This window comes from Adiantum capillus-veneris, chromosome 23 (assembly GCF_014529385.1).
Source record: "Adiantum capillus-veneris isolate H3 chromosome 23, ASM1452938v2, whole genome shotgun sequence".
Lineage (NCBI taxonomy): Eukaryota > Viridiplantae > Streptophyta > Polypodiopsida > Polypodiales > Pteridaceae > Adiantum > Adiantum capillus-veneris.
In genome coordinates, this window is record NC_140953.1 from 45,634,467 (window position 1) to 45,659,984 (window position 25,518).

The following is a 25,518-nucleotide window of genomic DNA, read 5'->3' on the forward strand; positions in this document are numbered from 1 at the left end:
TATTTCAAAAACGTAGACTTGGCGGAATGACAAGCGTGATGCAGACTTGTTCAGCAAAAGAAAACCACTAAAAATTATGAGGAAACTAGACTCAAAAATATATTGAAGTGATTACTTTCAAATATGATAATTCATAAGATCTATTCTGTTTTTTGTGTATGCAACCCACACATATAATCTAGGAAAAGTCCAAATTCACCTAAAAAGGTAAAGGCAGGATATAGATCATCCAGACACTAAAACTATTAGCTCCATTATACAATTGTACTCACTCATTACCACCACCATCCCCACAAAGGCCCAAGAGAAAGCTGCTTCTTCACATATATATGATTGCCAATTTTGTAAACATATCAGCGAGAAGCTGCTAGTATGACATGAGTCGAAAACCGTCCACTTTGCATCAAGCAAGCTAAAAGAAGGCTATCTCACAGATCTTGTGCTAAGCGCTCCCGGTTCTTCTCGGGAGCGGCTTGTAAAGAACAACTGTAACATATTTAGAAAGAAAACGATGAGTTAACCCAAGAGCAAGCACAGATTGTACTGTTCTCCCTTTTTCAACATAGAGATGATTAAGGACCACATGTTGGGGTCGAAGCTGAGAAGCAGAAGCATCGCTATTGTCATGCACATCCAGCAGTGTAAGATGTAGCTGTGGTGGCACTGCGGGTGGCTCTTTGCTAAAATCCTCTGACGATGGAAACAGGCTGGTATAACTAGAGTCCGGTGACTGGGGAGGTTCAAACCCCGATACGCTCTCTGTATTCTCTGGAACATTCTCCTGAGAAACCAATCAGAAAATCTGTGTCAACCTTAGAGATGGAAAAGATGATTCACTCTATACGTGTCTGTGTGTGTATACATACATGTACGTATGTATGTAATGTGTATGTATTTATGTATTTATGTATTTATGTACATATGTAGGTATCTATGTATAAACATATGTATGTATCTACCTACATACATACATACATATGTACAGGCATACATAATATACATCTATTCTGATATATATACATGTATCTACATAGAGACGTACAAACATAACATGTATTTATGTACATACGCAGGTATGAACGTACACACGTATCTATCTACCTACAAATGTACATACATATTCTTTTATATGTGTGCGCGAGCGCGCATGTGTGTGTGTGTGTGTGTGTGTGTGTGTGTGTGTGTGTGTGCGCGCGCATGTGTGTGTGTGTGTGTGTGTGTGTGTGTGTGTGTGTGTGTGTAAAAATAAATATATATCTCTATATCTATCTATCCTCTTCAACCACCTACTTGTAAATCAAGAACGTTCTTTACAAGGCCCCTTTCATCATGAGTGCATGGCAAGTCTGGTGAATATCGAAAGGTCCCATCCACTAGAAATCGGAACTGGTATACACCTGGTGGAAGAAGCTTCACTATGGTGAAGTCATTCCCAGCTCTCTGCAAGCGCGTTCTACAAGTGTAAAACAAAGCAATTTAAAGTTTTAGATCAGGAAACAAGGTAAGATTTTACAAATTTCACACAGCCTTCCAACCTGTTTTGCCAATTATCCCATGATCCTTCAATATAGACTTCATTTCCGCCATATGTCCACTGAATTATGGTAGGAATTCCTTGTTGCTCTTCAAGGGTCTGCCTTTGTGATCCTTGAGGGTAAAATGTCATTGGTCCACCGTTGCCTCTTGAAATTGGTAAAATAGGAGCCTGTACACAGCAAACCTCTCTCTCTCTCTCTCTCTCTCTCTCTCTCTCTCTCTCTCTCTCTCTCGTCAGTGTATGCACCACCCAGAGGACAGTCCCCCTTTTCTATTTTGGATGATGACATCTGGGAGTTCTCTAGAGATGGTGACATCATCATTCTAGGGGATTTCAATGTAGGACTGCTCATCATCAGACAGTTTTTTATGATACTTCAGAAGAGATGCTGAGAAAGCTGGATGTTGCAGAGACAGGCCTATCCAGACTATCACATGATGGAGCATACTGAGTATGGACGACACTTGATAGACATGGGGACTGCACATGGATTGGTCATCTTGAATGGCCTACCCGCTGCGGGGGGTTTTACATGCTTTCCACACAGACATGGAGCTAGCACAGTGGATTATGTCATGGCACAGCCGAGTCTCATCTCTAGTATCCAGGACCTCACAGTTGGACCCAGAACTATTGGTGTGGCAGTGGACCATGCTCTTGTGTCGCTGACCATATCTTTCGAGTTTAGTGTAGCACACAGGCCACAAGTGGCAGCTCCTACTCGCTACACCTTCACGCGGGAGACACACTCTGTATACATAGATGGGATCTACAGACGCTTGTGTACAGAAGAGCCAGGGCGACCTTTGGAGGAGCTTACTGCTATACTGACGCAGACGTTACATGATGCAGCAGCAGAGGCATACCCACACACACAGCCTGAGCAGAGACGTCGTTCTGGGAGCATGCCCCAGAACAGCTGGTATGATGAGGAATGCCGAGAGACCAGAGCTAGACTTCAGAGGGAGGTGCTTTTGGGGGACATCACTCACAGACAGACACAGATTGACTTCCGACGACTAGTGCGGCGGAAGAAGAGGGCATTTTTGGCTCGCCTAGAGCAGGATCTATACCAGCTATTCTTGAGTCAGGACTCATGTGAGGCATGGCGGCTCTTTCATGAGCACTCCCCTCCCCCTGCCATTACCTCCACAGAGGCTTGGGGTCAGTACGCGTCATCTCTGAACACAGTTCCTAGACAGCCGCCCCTTCCTGACCCCCCCTCCCCGATCCATGCCCCCACACATGTGCTTTTTTCACTGCTGAGGTGGTGAGGAAGGCCATTGACAAGATGAGGATTGGGAGAGCATATGATCATGATGGTTTAGTGGCTGAGCACTTCATCCATGCCAGAGATCTACTAGCAGAGCTCCTAGCAGTTATGTTTAACCATGCCATGTGTAACGGCTTGCCTGATACTTGGAGCCTGTCTACTATTGTACCTATCTTCAAGTCAGGAGACCCTATGGAGCCTGGGAATTATCGCACTATCATGATCGGACACACATTGGCACGGTTGTACGCATCCATTCTTGAGCAGCAGCTGAGTAGATGGGCAGAGAGGGAAGGGATACGCGCAGCCGGGCAGGCAGGATTCAGGAGAGGTTTTTCTACTCTTGACCATATCTTGACACTCAGATCCATCATTGAGGAGGGCAGATCACATGGGAGACGGATCTATTGCAGCTTTGTGGACTTCCACAAAGCATTTGACACCGTACCCAGAGCTAGATTGATGCCCAGATTACAGGAGATGGGAGTACCCACAGAGCTCATTTGGGGGGTCATGGCACTGTACAGGTCAGTAGTGGGGCATGTACGCACCTCAAAGGGCCTATCTACAGCGGTTCACTCCACTGTTGGGGTGAAGCAGGGTTGTCCGCTCTCTCCTACTCTGTTTGGTATGTATGTGGATGAGGTTTCTGACTACATTGAGAGTGATGGTGATAGAGGTGCACAACTGGCAGGAACATGGATCCCACTATTGTTATATGCTGATGATATTGTGTTGATCTCCGACTCTCCAGAGGGGATGCAACTCACCTGGATGCTTTGCATAGCTTTGCCCATGAAAGTGGTTTGTCTGTCAACCTTGGTAAAACCAAGGTCATGGTATTTAATACGACCCCACAATGGATCAGGAGGTCAGCGCCCGCATTCACATACGGCCAGGAGACGGTGGAGTATACAGATGCTTACACCTACCTTGGAGTGGTTTTTAGTGGACCAGCATTTTCATTGAGAAGAGCAGCAGAGACTAGATTGACCAGAGCCTCAGACGAAGCTCTAGCTCTTTGACACCCTGGTGGCTTCTGCATTGCTCTATGGAGCTGAGATTTGGGGACCTTCATTGGACCATCATGGGAGGACAGGTCGCACTGATGGATGGGGGGACGTGGAGAAACCACTAGTCTCTATGTTCTCACGGCTCATTAGAGCCAAGACTTCAGTACCACGTGCCATTATACGAGCAGAGCTAGCTGCCCCCCCACTAGTGGTTGAGGCGCTCACCAGATCCGTCTCCTTCATACACCGCATCTGGGAACTTCCCAGAAACAGATATGCCCGCCTTGCACTTGAGTCCTCTCGACAGTTAGCCATGCAAGGAGATACAGCATGTTGGTATGGGGAGATGACATCATGGTTCCAAGTGAATGGGTTCAGCATAGACAGACTGCCACCCTTCCAGTACTCATTGGATGCACCCTCTCTGACTCTCACACAGTCCGAGATTACCAGGCTCATCCGCCAGGACCTGACTCAGCTAGACATCAGGAGGACATGGATACAGCCAGCACAGGAGCTAGGCACGAAGATGGCTTTCTACAAAGAGCATCTTCTCCAGCTTACGGAGGACGGTTTTGTGACGATACCTAGATACATGGACACCCACTTGTCTCATGGGATACGATGTGCTATTGGCCAGATACGCACATCTTCACACCAACTGCGGATCGAGACTGGGAGATACAGCAGAGTACCAGCAGAGGTCAGGACATGTCTCCTATGTGACCTGGAGCCTGAGACAGAGTTGCACTACACATGCCACTGCCCCGTCTACTACGAGATACACGGCCGCTTCCACTGCTTGTTCAGAGAGGGCTTCGGACCACTCTCCAGAGTCATGCGGTACGAGGATCAGAGATGCTTGGGTCTGGTTTTGCTCGAGCTGCGCAGACACAGAGAGAGCCTGATGAGAGGAGAGGTCAGCCAGTCTCAGAGACGGATCACAGACTTCTTTAGAGCAGGCACTGGACACCCGGAGGAGCTACTACCACAGGAGAGCTCGCCGCCTCACACCGGAGGCACACTGATCGACCGAGCGACCGAGCTAGGGAGATCCAGACGCCCATGGCTGCGGAGGACTACACGGCATCGACGGAGGTTGCATCAGAGGATTCGGATCACTTTGGCCCAACATGCACGACGCTCGGTCAGGCTATTGACCATGGAGGAGATTGATGCAATCCGCCAACGACCGATGATGGATCTTTTGTGATCTGTGATTTAGCTATCCCACCTAGCTGGATCTTTTGTGATCTGTGATTTAGCTATCCCACCTATCTGCTTAGATCACACCTAGCTGTTTCAGATTCCATAGCATTTTATTATGTCATTTTATTTTGTCATTTTTGTTACTCTTACTTTGTCACAACATTGTAACTTTCTGGTCTCATAGGTCATTCTAGCCTTCTGAAGACGTTAATATAACATTTCATTTCATCTCATCTCATTTCATTTCATTTCATATCTCTCTCTCTCTCTCTCTCTCTCTCTCTCTCTCTCTCTCTCTCTCTCTCTCTCTCTCTCTCTCTCTCTCTCTCTCTCTCTCTCTCTCTCTTTCTTTTTGGAAAAAGTCAGGGCTATATAGTACTGAGTACAATATAATGCCCAACAGATGCCAAAATAGCCTATCAGGTGGGGTGTACAAGCTGAATGTAAGGAGGAGAGCCACTATAGTGACAACTTGACTAGAACAATCTCATGGTGGTCGGTGTGATGAGTAGAGGAGAAACCACCGAGGAGGGGCATAATGCCACGTAATCTGGCCACCTGTAAGGGTGAAGAAGAGTGGGGATCGAGCCCAACGCCGAAGGAAGGCAAATCGGCATGCCTTGGCTGCTCGAGATGTACCTGAGGACGAATCCCACTACCAAATCAGGGTATGAATGATGTCCAGCCAAATGGCAGTGAGGGTATCCTGAAGGAGCTGTGGAGCCGCACTTAGAATGTGGAGACAATGAGCTCTCCAAACATTCCATAGTGTAATACTAGTGATGACTGAAAAAACTTCATCACGTGTCTGAGAATCCCCCTGCCAAGCAATCTGTGGTAGCATAGCCAAAGTACCTCGCCGATAACCAGTCGATGTGAGCATAAAGGCTGGATCTGTGTCTGAGCCCTCGTAGAAAAGATGGGGGCCGGGCATCGGCATCAACCATGAGATAGATCCCCAAGTAAGAAATCCATGCTAAACACCTGCTCTGCTAAGTAGAAAGCAAACTGCAAGCCACAGTACATGGGAAGCTGAGCATGACCAAAGACAATGTGCAAGTGACTCAAGTAGTCGCAAAGGACAGCGAGTACATAACGGATCATGACCCAAGTAGCTAGCCAAGTCCCAACTGGAAGTCCCGCATGTGCAATCATCTGCATGAAAAAAGAAATACGACGAGCCGCATGTAAATCCCAGATGGTGGACCAAAACTGCTGCAGATAGGCATGGGAGAGGCCTGAATGTAACCAGAAACGCATACGAGTGGGCTGCTCTGGCGCTGTCTCATCAATGCTAACCGTCCAATCCTGACAGTGTACTCAAAGAAGGATAATGGTGCACCGGTGGGGTCAGAGTGAGGCCAATGCCACTCGCCTGGGTCCCAATAAAGCTGAGATAGGGCACGACCCTCCCGCACCCAAAGCCTCCAAAGTGCAGCATCGACGGAAGCGAAACGAGGGTCAACACAACGAAGCTTCCCGCGGGAGCCAACTACTCTGATGGCCTCCCATCGAGCTCCGGGAAGGGCAAGGTGCGGAGAGGTGGCATCATATGTCAATCTAGCATGAATCCCCTGAGACTGGTCAGTATCGACTGTGAATAGCATGGTGTCTAAACGAGCAAATAAGAGAGTTCTCTGAGCAAAGAGGCCTTCCCAGCCACAATGGGGAGGCATCTGAACCGTGCCTCTCATGACTGCATCCCACTTTGAAGGAACGGCGGAATCAATCTCAAGCACTTTGTTTGTCACCCCGCGACCAATGTCATAATGTTCTGCCACAAAATCAGCATCCAGCATACGTGACTCATGAAACAACCGCATAGAGGCAGCAGGGCCAGTGTCCCAGGCAGCCCAATCAATGTGAGTCCTCTCTCCAAGCTGACGGGGTGGATCAACCGAAGAATCAAGAACTGCAGCATTCCAAATGAGAGGTTGGCGCTCAATCTCCTCACGACATGAGGGAGGTGAGCGTATGATAGCCCGTCGCATGGAAACCCAAATCTGAAGGAGCGATCGGATGAAGGGTGTTCTCTTCTCTCTCTATCTCTCAATCTCATACACTTGCACGCACAGTGTCCACTCACTTTGTTCGTGATCATTGCACTCTCATTAAGAACCGAAGGCTCTACCTTCCATAAGAACAAAAAGGAACCTTGAGCATAGTTCGGAGCACTCATCTTAAGCAAAGCGCAAACATTCATTCCGCTGCACGTAACAACTATGCATGGAGCTTCCCTCCGTTCTTCATGCTCTCTTACCATGGCGGCCCGGTGAGCCTCTTGTCATTCCATCATGGACTTCATCAAAGTCTCCATAGCATTTGGTGTAATCCATAGCATAGATGGGGATGGAGGAAGATTTGGAAACCTTTCTCTTGGTGTAGAAACTTCTTCTTCTCCAATTCCAATCTCATCACCTTCACACAAAGTATCCAATCTCATCACCTTCACACAAAGTATTCATTCCACTTCTGGTGATGACCGTGCACTGAGTGCTTGGGGTACTTGAATACTTGGGGTACTTGGGTTCTTGGGGTACTTGGGGTTCTTGGTACTTGCTACTTGGTGCTGCTTGCAATCTGCGTTTAAGAAGGCTTTTCTCTTACCCAAGCTCGACTCCTTCCTGCGGGTGTACCCTTTGGCATCCTTGTGCTCACACCAAGGTTTCTTTTTCCCACCTCACGTCAATTGGCTTGCCGCAATGTGCAAGCCTCAAGGTCCGCTCTCAGGAGCGAGGGAAGGCTTGGCAAGCCCTTCTTTTTTGGGTTACCTACCACTCTTCAAAAACACAGATTAGAGAGATCGACACACCCAAGTTGTTAGGTGCAGCGGAATGATTGTTTGCGCTTTGCTCAAGATGAGTGCTCCGAAATATGCTCAAGGTTCCTTTTTGTTCTTATGGAAGGTAGAGCCTTCCATTCTTAATGAGAGAGTGCAATGATCACGAACAAAGTGAATGGACACTGTGCGTGCAAGTGTATGAGACTGAGAGATAGAGAGAAGAGAGATACGACACCAGAGACGACGTAAAACCCTCCTCCGAAGGCCCCACTCTCGTCGGCAAGAGTGATCTACTTATGATTGCACAATCTGGTACAAATGGTATGCATGAGACTGATGCAAGTCTAGACTATGTCGACGATGACGACGGTGATGGCGAAGTCGACCTAAGGGCTGAAATCTGCAATCTTTCTACTGCTGTCCAAAAACGCTATGTGCTGAAATCTGCTAATCTTCTATCTGCTGAATTCTGACTATATGTCGGTGACGATGTCGATGGCGACGATGCGACGACGACGCGCTGAAAACGCAGATGCTGAAATCTGCGTTTTCCGGGCTGAAACTGTAAACCTTGCGGAAACGGACCGTGCGGCGAGGAACTGCTGCGAAAAGGTGAGATCTGCGAGTTCAGGACTTGATCTGCGGGTATCAACTGCTGAAAACTGAAAACGCTAATGTTCCTTGACTTTCTGTCGTGATGAAGGTACAAAACGCCGGGGCTGATCTGCAACCAAAAACGCTAGGGCTGAATTTTGGTCCTGCTGCTACCGTGGTTCTACAAAATGCAAAACGCTAGGCTGATCTGCTGATCTCTTGCAAAAACGTAGGGGCTCTTGCTGTCTGCGGTAGCTGAGGCTGATCTGATGGGAAAAAACGCTAGGTGATGCTAGATCTGCAAAATGCTAGGTCTCCTGGGGGTGTCTGCTGAGAAGTTTCCTGTTGAGCATGGAGCTCCTGCTGCCTCTTCTGCCATTTAGTGCTAACTTGGGTTTGCTTATATACAAACTTAGCAAAATTGCCCTACCTACTTTTGTTGGGAAGTCACTTAAAAATAATAAGTGAAAAATACCAAAATTAGGGAAAATAGGCTAAATGCACTGGAAAATTCCCCTGATGGAATCTGATGGATTCTGATGGGAATTCTGATGATCATGCTGTGTGCAACTAGAGGATATGCATCTATGCTAAGTGACTAGGCATGCACGGTCTACGAATAGAGTCACAAAAGTGCCAGATCACTTCTAAATCTAGATTGACTGGACTGACTGATTCCTGATCATGATGTAACTTGTCCACGGACACATAGGGTTGGATGTGTCACGTGACATCCCCTGCTTTTCAAACTGAGGTACTGGTACCGAACTGTATGGCGTCAAGGGAGATCGCCAATAGCATCCAGAATCCTGGAAGGGACTTTTCGCCGGCCCACTCTGATGTGTGGGTCATGCGATACTTGAACTTCATAAAGGTCTGCAACGCTTGCTTCTATGGGCCGCGCCGAAAGCGACAAAGTCTTTTGCGGCTTCTTCGATGCTTCAACTTCGTTTAGAGTCATGCTTCTTTCGTCTTCAAGAATCTCCATGGCTAAAAATTCCTGAAACCATTTCCAACGCAAAAACATGAACATACCTATTCCATGTAAAGTGAGTGGAAAAAATCTTGGCTTTCTCAAAGACTGTGCATGCAATGTGGATGAACAAATAGACGGAGTGCCAAACCGTTCACCACATACACGCAACTGTGGAAATTCACAACGGAAATGCCCATGCTTGGTGCTCATACTTTCATGTGTTCTTTCTACATATGTGTCATGCCAAGGAAGAGACATGGAATGTGACTTCTTGACATACATACTTTTCAGCTTTTCATGAAAAATCCGCATACATTCGTGCTCATCCATGAAAGAAACGTGCTCAACATACATATGTCATGCCTAGTAAAAGGGATCACATAAAGATGCTGACTAAAATACAGGAAACGATCACGAATGAAACATTCGAACAATGCGTGCGTATCAATCATGCGAACATATAATACTTCATGTGAGGGTTCCTTGGACCTAGGCTCGAGAGCCAAGATCGGTTCTTCCTGAATGATCGCATCGTCCTGTGGGGTTCTTTGGACCTCGACTCGAAAGCCAAGATCGGTTCTTCGTGATTGATCGAATCTACAACGAGGTTAGCTTCGCTAGAAAAAGCATCAACTAACTCATCATCCTTGTGAACAATCACATCATCTTCATGCAACTCATCATGCTTGTGAGAAATCACATCTTGATCATGCAAATCATCATGCTTGTCATTGGCATCCAAATCATCATGCTTAGCAATATCATTCAAATCATCATGCTTATCTTTGTCATCCAAATCATCATGCTTATCATTGTCAATCAAATCATCATCATGCTTCACACAATCATGTAAATCCTGTGTGTCATGCTGTGGAGAAGAAGAGACTAAGAGAGTCTCCTTTTCCTGATTCTCTTGCATCTGTACCTGAGCTTGAGAAAAGAGTCGCAAGAACTCTTCCCTTCTTGCTTTGATCTCGCGATCAAATTCTGCTTGTCTTGCTTTGTTCGCTGCTTGTCTTTCTCCTTCGTCTTCTACGTGTTTGCGTTCCATTTCTGCTTTTCTTTCTTTGTATTCACGATCCAATTTGGCTTGTCGTTCTTTGGCTTCCAAGAGTGCTTGCTCGCGCTCACGCACTATGGCTGCCATTCTTGCGGCATTTCTTGCTTTGCGTTGTAAATTCTGTTCCATAAACGACAGTTCCAACTCCTCCATTGGATTTAGTGCAATCGTTGTCGTAGATGGGGAAGGGTCAAAAAAACCTTTTGGTGGGGAAAATTCTTCTTCGCCTCTCTCATGCTCATCATCTCCAAGCGAAGTATCCATTCCGCTTCGAGTGATGATCATTCTGAAGTCGTAGGTTCTTGTGGGTTCTTGTGGGTCTTGGGTTCTTAAGTTCACGAGGAACTTGGGTTCTTGTGGGTCTTGGGTTCTTAAGTCCACCAGGAACTTGGGTTCTTGGGGGTCTTGGTTCTTGAGTTCACGAGGAACTTGGGTTCTTGCGGGTCTTGAGTTCTTGAGGTTCTTAAGGTTTTCTTTCGCTTGCAAACCGTGTTCCAGAAAGATCTTCTCTTCACCCAAGTTCTACTCTTTTCCGCGTGCGCACCCCTTGGCGGCCTTGCACTCACACCAAGGTTGCTTTTTCCCACCTCACGTCGATTGGCCGGCCGCTAAGTGCACAGTCCACTCTCAATGAGTGAAAAGAGACACAAGAAGAGGCTGGACAAGCCCTTTTTTCTTGGGATTCGTGTTACTCTTCAGAAAAACACGATTAGGAATCGACACGCCCAAGCGAACTTGGGTTCGTGCGACCTTAACAAGCAAAAAAAATTCTCGTGATTCTTGTGGTTCTTTCCTTGAGCGATACAGAACACTGCCAAAGCTCTGATACCAATGTTAGGTGCAGCGGAATGATTGTTTGCGTTTTGCTCAAGATGAGTGCTCCGAACTGCGCTCAAGGTTCCTTTTTGTTCTTATGGAAGGTAGAGCCTTCCGTTCTTAATGAGAGAGTGCAATGATCACGAACAAAGTGAATGGACACTGTGCGTGCAAGTGCATGAGACTGAGAGATAGAGAGAAGAGAGATACGACACCAGAGACGTTGTAAAACCCTCCTCCGAAGGCCCCACTCTCGTCGGCGAGAGTGGTCTACTTATGATTGCACAATCTGGTACAAATGGTATGCATGAGACTGATGCAAGTCTAGACTATGTCGACGATGACGACGGTGATGGCGAAGTCGACCTAAGGGCTGAAATCTGCAATCTTTCTACTGCTGTCCAAAAACGCTATGTGCTAAAATCTGCTAATCTTCTATCTGCTGACTTCTGACTATATGTCGGTGACAATGTCGATGGCGACGATGCGACGACGACACGCTAAAAACGCAGATGCTGAAATCTGTGTTTTCCGGGCTGAAACTGTAAACCTTGCGGAAACGGATCGTGCGGCAAGGAACTGTTGCGAGAAGGTGAGATCTGCGAGGTTCGGGACTTGATCTGCGGGTATCAACTACTGAAAACTGAAAACGCTAATGTTTCTTGACATTCTGTCGCGATGAAGGTACAAAACGCCAGGGTTGATCTACAACCAAAATCGCTAGGGCTCAATTTTGGTCCTACTGCTGCCGTGGTTCTGCAAAATGCAAAACGCTAGGCTGATCTGCTGATCTCTTGCAAAAACGCTGGGGCTCTTGCTGTCTGCGGTAGCCGAGGTTGATCTGATGGGGAAAAACGCTAGGTGATGCTAGGTCTGCAAAATGCTAGGTCTCCTAGGGATGTCTGCTGAGAAGTTGCATGTTGAGCGTGGAGCTTCTGCTGCCTCTTCTGCCATTTAGTGCTAACTTGGGTTTGCTTATATACAAACTTAGCAAAATTGCCCTACCTACTTTTGTTGGGAAGTCACTTAAAATAATAAGTGAAAAATAGCAAAAATAGGAAAAATAGGCAAAATGTACTGGAAAATTCCCCTGATGAAATCTGATGGATTCTGATGGGAATTCTGATGATCATGCTATGTGCAACTAGAGGATATGTATCTATGCTAAGTGATTGGGCATGCACGGTCTACGAGTAGACTCACAAAAGTGCCAGGTCACTTCTAAATCTAGATTGACTGGTCTGACTGAACCTTGATCATGTTGTAGCTTGTCCACAGACAGATAGGGTTGGATGTGTCACGTGACAGAAGTCGTTACGTGCAAACTCAAACAAGAAAACAAAAATTGTGTTTCTTTATGGCTTAATTGCCCTTAAGACAAAGCAATAAAGACGGGAGCACGCCTAATGCGCGATGGACTAAGGGTGGGAGTGGCAAATAAGTCCAAGTTCGAGACAAGAAGATTGTCATAAAATATAATATCTAACTTTACCAAATGATTTTCTCATATTAAACTGATCACTTAATATGGGAAGATAAAAGGGGAACAAGAGTTGGGATATATATATGTGCTTCTAAACCTATCTTAACAGGGGACCAAAAGGAGAAATGGTTGTATCTCAATAGGGGTCCAAAAGGAGACGGTCTACCAAAGAACAATGTGCAATTAGTGCTTCTAGATTTGCCTCATCAAGGGACCAAGAGGTGAGATGGTTACATCTCAAAAAGAGTCCAAACGGAGGTAGTCTATCAAGGAGCAACGTGCATCTAATGGAGCTTAAAAGACCTTAGGGTTAGCTTCATTAAAGACCTCCAAAAGTTAGTGTTAAAAAGTCATTTGACCTTACGCAAACTAGGGCTAACCTCGAGATGGGAATCCTACCCAAGCATGAGGTGCTAAGATGTTTAAAGTGGTTATAGAAACCTTGCCCAAAGCTTAAGGTGATTTTTATGCTTAAATGACTAAGGTTTTTGAAATGTTGAATTCAAAGATAAATTCTCAAGAGGCATGAACGTTTATATGCTTGATTGACTAAGGCTTAAAGTATTCAATTCAAAACAAATGACTTAAGAAGCATAAAAGACACATGCTTGCTTGATTGACTAAGTCCTTGAAGTATTCAATTCAACCAAATGACTTAATAAGCATGTTCAAATGATCCTTCACATGTGACCTTCATGATGTGCTTGAATGTTATTGGTTATGTTTTAAAGAGGTCCAATGAGAATTTAAATACATAAAAATAAATAATTAAGTTCTTTCTCTCAAAGAGGAAAAACAGGACACATGTCCAAATGAAATAATAAAATAATAAGAGAGAGAGAGAGAGGTGGACCAAGCATGAGAGGGGAGGTATACTCTCCCACACACACACACACATTCTCTCATTGTGTGGAGTGCAAAGTCCAAGAGCTCCATCTCCTTCTCCAAGCATGTGGAGAAGTGGAGAGCCTACACCAACACTCTTGGCTATGGATTGCAAATCCAACCAAGAGCCATGGTTCAATGCTTAAGCTTGTCATCTTCTTCATCTTCATTACTATGCTATTATGCTATGCTAAGAAGAAGAGTGATAATAAGTGAGGAACTATTTCTTTCTCCTATGAATGATTCTTCTTCTTCTTCCCTACCCTCATTCCCCGCTAGCTCTCTCCACCTTCAAAGGTGTTTGAGGCCTTGGGACTGAGGCTTGGGATAGTTAATGCTTTTTGCAAGGTTATGTTAAGCTCGTGATGCATGAAGCTTTCCATCTTCAATGTTCATAGCATCACCAAGGAACAAAAAGATTGTATTGTCACAAGGAACACAAAGATTGTATTGAAACAAAGTCTCTCTTGATGGGAGAATCTATAATACAAACGCCTTTTAGAGGGGGGACCGGCTCCAAGTAAATCCGGTCCTCAACTATTGTCATGTTCTCTAATACTCTCTCTCTTGCAAAAGTATTGTTCATGCCAAGTTAATTAAGTACTATATTCAAGTTGCTACCATCAATTAAGTTCACCCTCTATGTTCTCAAAGTAATCTCACAAAAATGCTCACTCTTAAGTCTCTTAATTCCGCTATTCTCAAAGTTCATAGGCCATTCCCATTACAAGATTCTTTGAGAAAAAACCTAAGACAGATTCTTTAGGTTCTTTTCTTGAGTGATGATACCTAACACTGCCAAAGAGCTCTGATACCAATGTAATGTGCAGCGGAAGTGATTGATGGTGAATGCTCAAGATGAGTGCTCAGTGCATACTCAAGGTTCCTTTTACTGAAGGAGGGAGAGAGCCCTCCTTTTTACTTCATGAGAATTGTGCAATAGACTAGAGTGAGAGAGAGAATGAAAACTATGAGTGATAGAGAAAGAAACCGACATCAAATGGGGTCCCAAATCCCCCTCCAAGGAAACCCCCCTCTCTATTGCTAGGTACAATGGTACTACATGCCAGAATGCTGATGGAACTTGCGGTAGATGCTCTGTACTGTGAGAGTGAGCAGCGAAAAGAATGTGAGCCACGTGCGCTGAAAACGCTGGAGAGAGAGAGAGAGAGAGAGAGAGAGAGAGAGAGAGAGAGAACGCAAGTGCTCTGCAAATGATGCTCTCAATAAACAATCTATGAATGACTACAAGACCCTAAGCATTCTATTTATAGAATCTTAGGTTGAGGTAGGGCAAAAATGTGTAACTAGTGCAAAAAACATTAAAAGCCCAAAAATGGCTAAAACTGTGTGCACCCAGCCAGGCTCAGAAAATTACCGGCCAGACACATGCTAAAAGTGTCCCCCATGCAATCTACATGATGTGCGATGGGTGGCCAACCCAGGACAATCACTAGCCGTATAAAATGGCAAAGTAACGGTGGTGTAACTCTAACAGGTACTGCGAGGCTGAAGGCTGAAATCTGAAAACGCTAATGATGTCGAGGCTAGGATCTGCGATCGCAACGAGACTATGGGCTAATGCTAAAAATGCTAATGAACTTTGGCTTGAAACTGCAATCTGCTGGTGATCATGGCTGAAATCTGCAAACGCTGAAAAACGATGATGATGGCGGGTGAAAACATTGATAGGGGAATGCTGAAATTGTTGCATTGATGGTGCTGAAGATGGCTGGAAAAACGTTGGTTGGAGGGGTGGCCTTTTGGGTCCTTGTGTTGCAGGTACTATTGGTACTTCTGAAGGAGTACGAGCGGAAGTGCGACGCGAGAGAGAGTGCGAGAAGAAGAGCACGACGATATGGTGAACTCGCTCTACTGTAATGTGTAGAGCATAGTGAGTTCTTATTAGGTTTTTACAAAAGAATATGTGTACATACCTGGCGGCACGCCCACTTACCTGGGCGACCACATTGGGCTTTATACCCCAACAACCTCCCACTTAAAGTCCAATGTGGTACTTTAAGTGTGAGAGAAGCTACTATACACGCTAATATACAAGAGATGTAGAGAAGTGATGTACTACCCTACACCTAACTGCTTGCGAAAATGCGCAAAGCTCTTTGAGGGAAGTCCTTTTGTAAGTAGATCAGCAGGATTTTCTGTGGTGTGAACTTTGACAAGCTGAAGTTGCTTATCCTCGAGCATTTCCCTGATGAAATGATACTTCACATCCATATGCTTTGTCTTTGAGTGATAAACTGGATTGCGAGCCAATTGTATAGCACTTTGACTATCACAATATAACACAGACATCTCTTCTTTGATTCCCAAATCTGTTACTAGTCGATTAAGCCAAATTGATTCTTTGCATGCCTCTGATGCTGCAACATATTCAGCCTCTGTAGTAGACTGAGTAACACAATCTTGTAATCTAGAACGCCATGATACTGCTCCACCAACCAATGTAAAGACATACCCTGACGTAGACCTTCGGTTGTCTAAGTCACCTGCATAATCTGAGTCTGTAAAACCCTTTACACTTAGCTTCTGACTCCCATAGCATATACGCATACTCTTTGTAGCTTTCAGGTATCTCAATATTCCTTTCACTGCCTCCCAATGTTTCTTGCCTGGGTTTGACATGAATCGACTTACTACTCCCACTGCAAATGCAATGTCTGGGCGAGTAGCAATCATTGCATACATCAAACTACCCACTGCAGACGCATATGGAATCTTATCCATTTCAGCCTGTTCTTCCTCAGACACAGGACAATCTTGTTTGCTAAGTTTCACATATGGTGGCAATGGAACACTCAGTGCCTTTCCCTTCTCCATATTGAAACGTTGCAAAACCTTGTCAATATACTCTGTTTGAGATAACCAAATCAACTGCTTTGATCTGTCTCTCTCAATGCGCATACCAAGTATATGACTTGCCTCACCCATGTCTTTCATGTCAAACGATTTTGCCATCTTTGACTTCAAAGCTGAAATTTCTTCCAAGTGCTTGCCAGCAATCAACATGTCATCCACATACAAAATAAGGATCAGCCAACTTCCATCCTTAGCCTTCTTTGTATATAGACAGTGATCGAACTCAATACGTTTGTAGCCTTGAGAAAGCATAAACTTGTGGAATTTATGGTACCATGCCCTCAGTGATTGTTTTAAGCCATAAAGACTCTTTAACAACTGGCATACCCAATCTTCCTTGCCTTTCTCAACAAACCCTTCTGGCTGCTGCATGTAAATTTCCACATCTAAATCACCATGCAAGAACGCTGTCTTGACATCCATTTGGTGCAACACCAAATCTAATATGGCAACCAATGCAAGAAAGCATCTCAATGTAGTCATCTTGACCACTGGAGAGAAGACTTCATCAAAGTCAATGCCTTGTTCTTGCTTAAAGCCCTTGGCAACAAGCCTTGCTTTGTACTTTGGCTGACTATCATGAGCGGTGATCTTATACCTGTAAACCCATTTACAGGGTAGAGCCTTTTTGCCCTGTGGTAATTTAACTAGCTTCCATGTCTTGTTTTTATGCAGAGCTGTCATCTCTAACTGCATGGCCAATTGCCAATTCCCGGAGTCCTTCATTTGCACTGCTTCCTTGTAACAAGAAGGCTCATTGCAATCAGTCAACATGACATAGTTCATAGATGGAACAAACCTATCAGGAGGTCGCGTGACACATCCAGATCTACGCACAATAGGTGGCTCAGGCTCAGCCACAACCTGTGGTTCCACTCTATCCTGTCCTTGCTCCTCTTGAGCCCTGACATTTTGTCTTGCACGTGCAGGTCCATCTTCTTGGAAGACAACTCTTCTAATCTCCTTAACCCTCTCTGGTTTAGAATGATATTTGGATTCATTAAAGTGAACATCATTGCTGCGGACAACCTTTCTGGATTCGGGATCCCAAAGTCTGTACCCCATCTCACCAGAATTACCATAGCCTAGAAAGATGCACTTTCTACTCTTTGGCTCAAGTTTGTTCCTAAATTCCTCACACCCAAAGACTCTGAGATGCTTGTATGAGGGCATTTTGCCTGACCATACCATCTCTGGCACTGAATCCTTCTGCAAAACCTTGCTAGGAGATCTATTTACAAGATGAACAGCTGTTGATACAGCTTCAGCCCAAAACCCATTTGGCAGTTGTGCATTAGACAACATACTTCTGACCTTCTCTTGTATGGTCCTATTCATCCTCTCAGCAACACCATTTTGAGGAGGATTGTAAGGAGCAGTAAGTTCACGTTTTATACCTTTTGACTCACAAAAGTCCTGAAAGGCCTTTGAAACATACTCTCCACCATTGTCAGTGCGTAAGCATTTAAGCTTCTTGCCACTCTGATTCTCCACAAGTGTCACAAACGTTTTGAAAACACTAAACGCTTCATCCTTGTGCTTGAGAAAGTAAACCCATACTTTCCTCGAGTAATCATCTATAAATGTCATAAAGTAAGAAGCTCCCCCTAGAGATAGGTTAGGCATAGGTCCACACAAATCACTATGAACAAGTGCCAACTGTGTATCTCTTCTACTGCTTCTATGCTTATGTGGCTGCTGTGTTTGCTTATGCCTCACAGCCAAAGACTCTGAGATGCTTGTATGAGGGCATTTTGCCTGACCATACCATCTCTGGCACTGAATCCTTCTGCAAAACCTTGCTAGGAGATCTATTAACAAGATGAACAGCTGTTGATACAGCTTCAGCCCAAAACCCATTTGGCAGCTGTGCATTAGACAACATACTTCTGACCTTCTCTTGTATGGTCCTATTCATCCTCTCAGCAACACCATTTTGAGGAGGATTGTAAGGAGCAGTAAGTTCACGTTTTATACCTTTTGACTCACAAAAGTCCTGAAAGGCCTTTGAAACATACTCTCCACCATTGTCAGTGCGTAAGCATTTAAGCTTCTTGCCACTCTGATTCTCCACAAGTGTCACAAACGTTTTGAAAACACTAAACGCTTCATCCTTGTGCTTGAGAAAGTAAACCCATACTTTCCTCGAGTAATCATCTATAAATGTCATAAAGTAAGAAGCTCCCCCTAGAGATAGGTTAGGCATAGGTCCACACAAATCACTATGAACAAGTGCCAACTGTGTATCTCTTCTACTGCTTCTATGCTTATGTGGTTGCTGTGTTTGCTTACCATACAGACAATGTTCACAGAATTCAAAATCATTAAATGAAAAGCCAGGCAAATAACCAGAACGAGACAAGATTTCCATTCCCTTCTTGGACATATGTCCTAACCGGCTATGCCACAAAGAAACGTTGCTGCTCGGTTACATTGATTACATTTTAGAGACATTTGATACATAAATCATGTAAAGTCCTCCAGACTTTACTCCATGTGCTACTGTCATAGAACCCTTGGATATCTTCCACATGTTCTGTCCAAAAGTGGTGACGTAGCCAGCATCATCAAGTAAACCTGTGCTGATCAAGCTCTTTGTAATTGCGGGAACATGTCTCACATTCTTCAGCGTGAAAGAAGAGCCATTCTGAAACTTCAATTGTACATCTCCAACACCTAAGATCTCACATGTCTGTCCATTGCCTAGCCGAACATGATCTTTAGTGGTCACATAAGAGGTAAACCACTCCTTGTTTGGAGACACATGAAGTGATGTCCCTGAGTCTATAATCCAGTCACTCAGTGCATTTCCATCAGATGCTGTAAGAAGAGCTGAGTCCATTGTATTCTTCAAGAAGTAGATGTCTCCTGAAACTAGACTGTCATCCTCTGCAACAGTGTTTGTCACATTTATTTCTTGAATCTTGACTGAGGACTTGTTCTTCTCACCATGGTCTTCAGCTTTCTCTTTGCCTTTTTCTGCTTTCCATTCTCTCCAGTCTCTTTTCATGTGACCCTTCTTGCCACAATGGTAGCATTCTATGTCACTCTTGCCTTTAGCACTGCGGGACTTGCTACGAGACTGATTCCTCTTTCCACCTTTGTACTTTTCTTTGGTCCTTCCCCTGACAACTAAGGCTGTTCCTTTGCCTTTGTCCATTGTCTTTCTATTGGTTTCTTCAGTAAGCAGACTTCTTTCTACACCTGCTATGTTCAAACCATCTGGAGGTGCAGAATTACTCAAAGCTGTGCGAAAAGTGTCCCAACTTTCCGGCAATGTGATCAACAGGAACATAGCTCTAACAGGTTCATCAAACTTGACACCTTGAGCTGACAACTGACTATAGATTGTGTTGAATTCATTCAAATGATTGGACATAGATGTCCCTTCTTTCATCTTCAAGTCAACAAGCTTCTTAAGCCAGTATACCTGTGAAGCTGCACTCTGCTTCTCATAAAGATCACTGAGCTTTAACCATGCTTGATAAGCCGACATCTCATCTGCTACATTGAAGTAAACGCTTTCTGCCAAAGTCAGCATAATGGTAGAAAGTGCCAATTCATCCATTTCGCTCCATTCATCTTCGTCCATATCTTCTGGTTTTATCCCCTTGAGCTTTATAGGTTTTATCTGCTTCTTTTGTACCAACACGTGCCAAATCTGCTTCTTCCACAATGGGAAATTGGTTCCATCCAGCTTCTTGATATTGTAAAGAGCAGTGTCCTGTGATCCAGCCATAGCTACGCTTCACAGTGGTTTACTTTCCTGGAAAAAATTCGGCAAAGTTTCCCCTGTAAACTGACCTCTGAACCAATATCAACCTGTCAAATGAACCAAGAAAGCTTCAGATTCTGCATAAATTTTGGCAGTCTCCTTTGTAAAATGGCTATGGTGTACTCAAAAACAGACCAAAAAACAGCTCAAAAAACATTGTCTCTCTGACACTGTAAGCTGCGGGTAAACCTGTCCTGCACCTGTACTGTCTCTCACTGTCCTGTCACTGTCCTATAAGCATAGACTGCGACAATGCCTCAACGGCAGTAAAGCAAAGATGCAATCCCAACTGTCTAACTCACAGTCAATACATCCTAGCTGCCTATCTAAGGGTGCTCGAGGGATCGCTCCAAGACCTGTATCACCGAAAGGATCTTAACATTCGAGAATCCCCCAGCTCAATAAAACCTCACTCGACCCTCAACAAAGGCTGCAGTAAATCTGACAGTACATAGAATTCCCACAAAGTCATACATCCACAAATTTCCCACTGTATGCTGTAACCGCTGCGGCGGTTGTTTGCGCGTGACTCACAGCCAGCAAACCCTCAACAGACATACATCATCTCTGACAATACATCCCATGTGGAAGTACCTGCAATGTCAGGATGAAATCTGGAATATCAAGCAGCAAACACAAGCTACCTGATGAACTAGTGGATGTTGCCTACAGTCTGTGTGTAGATGCGCCCGTGTCGTATGTGACACGCCTCCAAGAATTGTGAGCCGTCCTTCGATGTGTAGACAGCCACAAATCAACACTCTGGGAGTGTCGATATCCTCAGCACATGCAGTCGTAGGCCGAAAACCCCAAATTTGCAGAGTCGGATCTGCACCCACCGAGACCACGTAGTCGAAAATGGCCTGTGTAGACCTTTGTCGAAGCCGAACGGTGGTCGAGATGACCTCAGAATGAAATTCTGAGAACACCATGCCCTTCGGGCTCTCCCACAGGATTTGGGGCCGTGTCTTCGCCTGTCGAATTTCACTCCAATCTGAGCTGGTGACTCTAGCCTCCTGCAGTGCTGCCCCGAGCCTCGATCTGAGCTCTGATACCAGTTGAAGGAGTACGAGCGGAAGTGCGACGCGAGAGAGAGTGCGAGAAGAAGAGCACGACGATATGGTGAACTCGCTCTACTGTAATGTGTAGAGCATAGTGAGTTCTTATTAGGTTTTTACAAAAGAATATGTGTACATACCTGGCGGCCCGCCCACTTACCTGGGCGACCACATTGGGCTTTATACCCCAACAACTTCTGCTTCTTGTCCATGGGCTGCCTATATAGCATCAAAAAGCTGGGTCGAGCAATGTCCCTCCAACCCCCACGATTTGCAGTAAAATGTCAAAATGTCACTTATTATCAAGTTTGACGACTCACTAATAAGAGGTGGTTCCCATGCGGTAAATGGGGTTCACATGCGGTGAATTGTCTAAACTTGGTACTAATGGTACTATATGGACTGGGCAATCAGGGTATGCAACTACTCTAAAAGCCTGGACATGCATGTCCTGCATACAAGCTCACAAGGATGCCAAAACACTTCCTATGTTGACCTAAACCATAGAAGTAGGAGTTACAGCTTGTCCACATGCACATAGGGTTAGATGTGCACGTGACAACACCATATCTAACGGAAAATAGCAAACTGACCTAAAAGAAAACACTTTATTCCAGACACAATGGGGCAGCCCCTATCAGGCACCCCTTGCGGTATTTCTTTTTATATTAAGGAACTGTCATGATTACAACAGTTTCTTGAGCCCACTCACACATATTTGAATACCAATAGACACTTGGCCCCAAAAAGAAACTCACTTTATCTGCTATTTACAATTGTATGTTAAAACATATGTTATTGACATAACTGGCCAAAAGCAGTACTGGCCACCATATTATAGCCCAGCGTAAAAATTGCAAGGTAGTAATAACAATATTAATCAAAAAATAATAGCACACAAGGCCGAATGACATTGAGTCAAAGAAATACTACCTTAGTTTGCAAGGCTCAAACAATGATTGTGAAAAGAAGACTTAATGATTATGGGAGATTGAATCAACAAAACTATAGTATAGTCCAAATCAGAATCACACATTAACAAAGAACACAAAGAGAATTTACCAAATAAAGTCTACTCTCACACAATAAAAATGCTACCCATGAAATAACAAGGACTCAATATAGTGATTGGAACTACCGAAGAAGGTTGGACTGAGCTGTGTCCTTCTTTGTTTAAACAAGATTTTCTCTCCCAAAAAAAATCACTTTTTTACTGTGAATTAACTCAATATCTAGAAAGAATTCCACAAGCTTTCCAGTGAGTTTTTCGGTGCCCCTCTAATTCCTTTTATAAAAATGAATCACATGATGAGCGCAAAGTGGGTATCTTAATTTCACTATTTGCATAAAATATGTAACATTTTAGCACCACAAGGGCTGTGTATTGGCATGAACACGCTTGAGGTAGTAATTATTAAAAACTGAATATATAAAATCCCAACTATGACATAAATGATTAGATTACTGACCTGCGGGGAGAACATGAGTGGAGAGCGCACAGAGCTGCTGGGTGACTCAGGGGGTGTGTTGGCCATTGAATCGGAATCACCAGAATTACAATCCTCTTCATGGGAGTTCGAATTCTGGAGCTCTGATCTTAGAATTTGAGTGCACTCCACTCCTTTCTGCTCTTGGGTGCTGTTAGCATTGCCCATCGATCTCCTTGTTCTTTGAGTTCTTTCAGAAAGGAGAAACGGGGAAAGCAAGCATCAAGAGCTTCATCGACTAGCTTGTAAGAAAAGCGCAGCTCGGAAGGAAAAACGAGGAAAGCCGGCGTCACGGCGTCATGGCCTTGAAGTCTTGCTTCTTGCTGGTCAGAAAAGCGCATCTGCAGACGGGCCTACCTCACGCTCTCTCTCCTCTCTCTCTCTCTCTCCCTCAATCCTCAATTTCCCAGTGCGCTCAAGTAAACCCCTCCTCCACTCACTATCTCACACGAGCATCTGTACGAGGCGGTCGATGGCACACGCCCATTTCAAGGATCTGGTGCAATATGAGCCGTCTGATGCGCTTTGTGTAAATTCAGAAAAATCGGTAAACTCAGATGCAACAACAAAAGTGAGGGGATTGACACATGCGAACGTGTCTCGAAAGACAGCTTGAATCTTGGCCATTAAATCAACCTATTTGTAAACACCCAACTTTACAAACCTAAGGCTCCATTCATACGTGCCCGACGACAAACTTGTAGATTTTCTTATACATTTGTCCTCACGTTCACACAGAACGGCATTTGAGCTTGTATAACCAATCACAAGAGCACAGACAGGCAATCGTGCATAGCCTAGCGGGTGTGCTTGTGAGGGCCATGCCAAGGACCCTCGACTATACCATCTTCAAATGGATACACTGAGATCCTTGACATCCCTCTCGCTTGAAGCCGACACCAAGTCAGGACTCCTCCTGCTCTTCGATGCCAACTCAAGGGGGTGATACCATTTACTTTTCTCATATTAATCCCTTAACTACAAAGCACCTTTGCTTATCGGTCCATCAGACTAATTCTTGAACTCAACCTTTTAGGGTCAATCGGTGGGAGTTCTCTAATTCACCTTTGGTTCAAGTTCACTGACATTTTTTTTCCAGTTATGATTGTCATAAAATCTAATATCTAACCAACCCAAATGATTTTCTCATATTAAATTGATCACTTAATGTGGGAGAATAAACGAGAACAAGTGTTAAGATATAGATATGTGCTTATAGATCTATCTCAACACGGGGCCAATGGTAAAGGGGCCCAAATGAGAGATGGTCTATCAAAGAGCAAAGCTAACCAATGGAGCATAAGACCTTAGGGTTAGCTTCATTGAAGACCTCCAATAATGTGTGTAAAAGTCCTTTGACCTTAGGTAAGCTAGGGCTGAGCTTGAGGCGGGAACCCGGCCCAAGCTCGAGGTGCTTGTCATGCTTGATTAAGGTGCTTGAGGTGCTTGACCTACTACATGCTTGAGGTGCTTGACTTGCTACTTGATTAAGGTGCTCGAGGTGCTTTGACATGCTTGCATGAGATGCTTGTGGGAACACCCCTAGTTCAAGTGCATTGTCATGCTTGATGACTAAGGTGCTTGAGCACCAAAAGTCAAAAGTATCCCTACAAGAGGGGGGGAGAGCCCTTCTCCTAGGGGATAGAGAGAGAACACACACTCACACACACAAGGAAGGCCCAAGCTTGAAGAGGCAGCAGGGACACATGTCAGGCGCCTACCTATGTTACCTTCATGAGATGCCTGAAGCCCATTGGTTGACCACCCAAGGGGTCCAATAGTAATTTAGGAGATTTAATTAATTGATTTAGCATTTATCTAGCCCTCTCTCTCAAAGGGGAAAGGGGGACACTTGTCTCAAGGCTACCCCTACTGCTTGTAATGCCTCCTGCTTATGATTGGCTAGGCCTGGAGGGGTCCAATGAACTTCAAGCATGAGATACAAGGGGGGGTCGACCCAAGCAAGCTAGGGGGTTGCTTAGGGGGTATACTCACCCACACACACTCACAAACACTCTCATTGTGTGCTATGCAAAGTGCAAGAGCTCCCTCTCCAAGCAAGTAGAGGTTGAGAGCCTACACCAACACGCTTGGCTATGGAGTGCAAATCCAACCAAGAGCCATGCTTCAATGCTTAAGCTTTCCATCTCCTTCTTCTTCATTAATATGCTATTATGTATGCTAGCAACAAGAGTTATGATAAGTGAGGAACTAATTCTTTCTCCTACGAAATGTTTCTTCTTCCTCTTCCCTACCCTCATTCCCTGCTAGCTCTCTCCACCTTCGAAGGTGTTTGAGGTCTTGGGACTGAGGCTTGGGATAGCTAAAGCTTTCTTCAAGTTTATGTTATGGTTGTGATGCATGAAGCTTTCCATCTTCATTGCATCACCTAGGTCACAAGGAACACAAAGACTGTATTGTAACAAGTCTCTCTTAATGGGAGAAATCATAATACAAATGCCTATTGGAGGGGGGACCGGCTCCACATAAATCCGGTCCTCAACTGTTGTCATGTTCTCTAAATTCTCTCTCTTGCAAAAGTATTGTTCATGCCAAGTTAACTAATTGCTATGATTATGTTGATATCTTCAATTATGTTCACCCGTTATGCTCACAAAGTTATTTCTCAAAAGTACTCTCATTAATTTCCGCTACTCTCAAGTTAAATAGGCCAATTCCATTACATGATGGAG

The 25,518-nt window shown here is 44.7% G+C and overlaps 1 protein-coding gene across 1 annotated transcript; it reads right to left on the reverse strand.

The window, feature by feature from the left end:
* Positions 1-303: 303 nt before the first annotated feature.
* LOC147427732 (SNF1-related protein kinase regulatory subunit beta-2) lies at positions 304-23,253 on the reverse strand. Its single transcript, XM_086496553.1, has 4 exons — positions 22,808-23,253; positions 1,536-1,705; positions 1,291-1,453; positions 304-781 (listed from the first exon to the last, which is right to left on the reverse strand). Exons 1-4 carry the CDS (start codon positions 22,991-22,993, stop codon positions 443-445), a joined length of 858 nt encoding a protein of 285 aa, XP_086352679.1. The 5' UTR covers positions 22,994-23,253; the 3' UTR covers positions 304-442.
* Between the last annotated feature and the right edge of the window lie 2,265 nt (positions 23,254-25,518).

Coding starts and splice junctions, on each gene's coding strand:
- LOC147427732 (XM_086496553.1), bottom strand. CDS start 22,993: ATGGGCAATGCTAACAGCACCCAAGAGCAGAAAGGAGTGGAGTGCACT. Junction 1,706..22,807: donor CACTCATGTTCTCCCCGCAG/GTCAGTAATCTA, acceptor TGCTGTGTACAG/GCTCCTATTTTACCAATTTC. Junction 782..1,290: donor AGAACGTTCTTGATTTACAA/GTAGGTGGTTGA, acceptor TTGGTTTCTCAG/GAGAATGTTCCAGAGAATAC.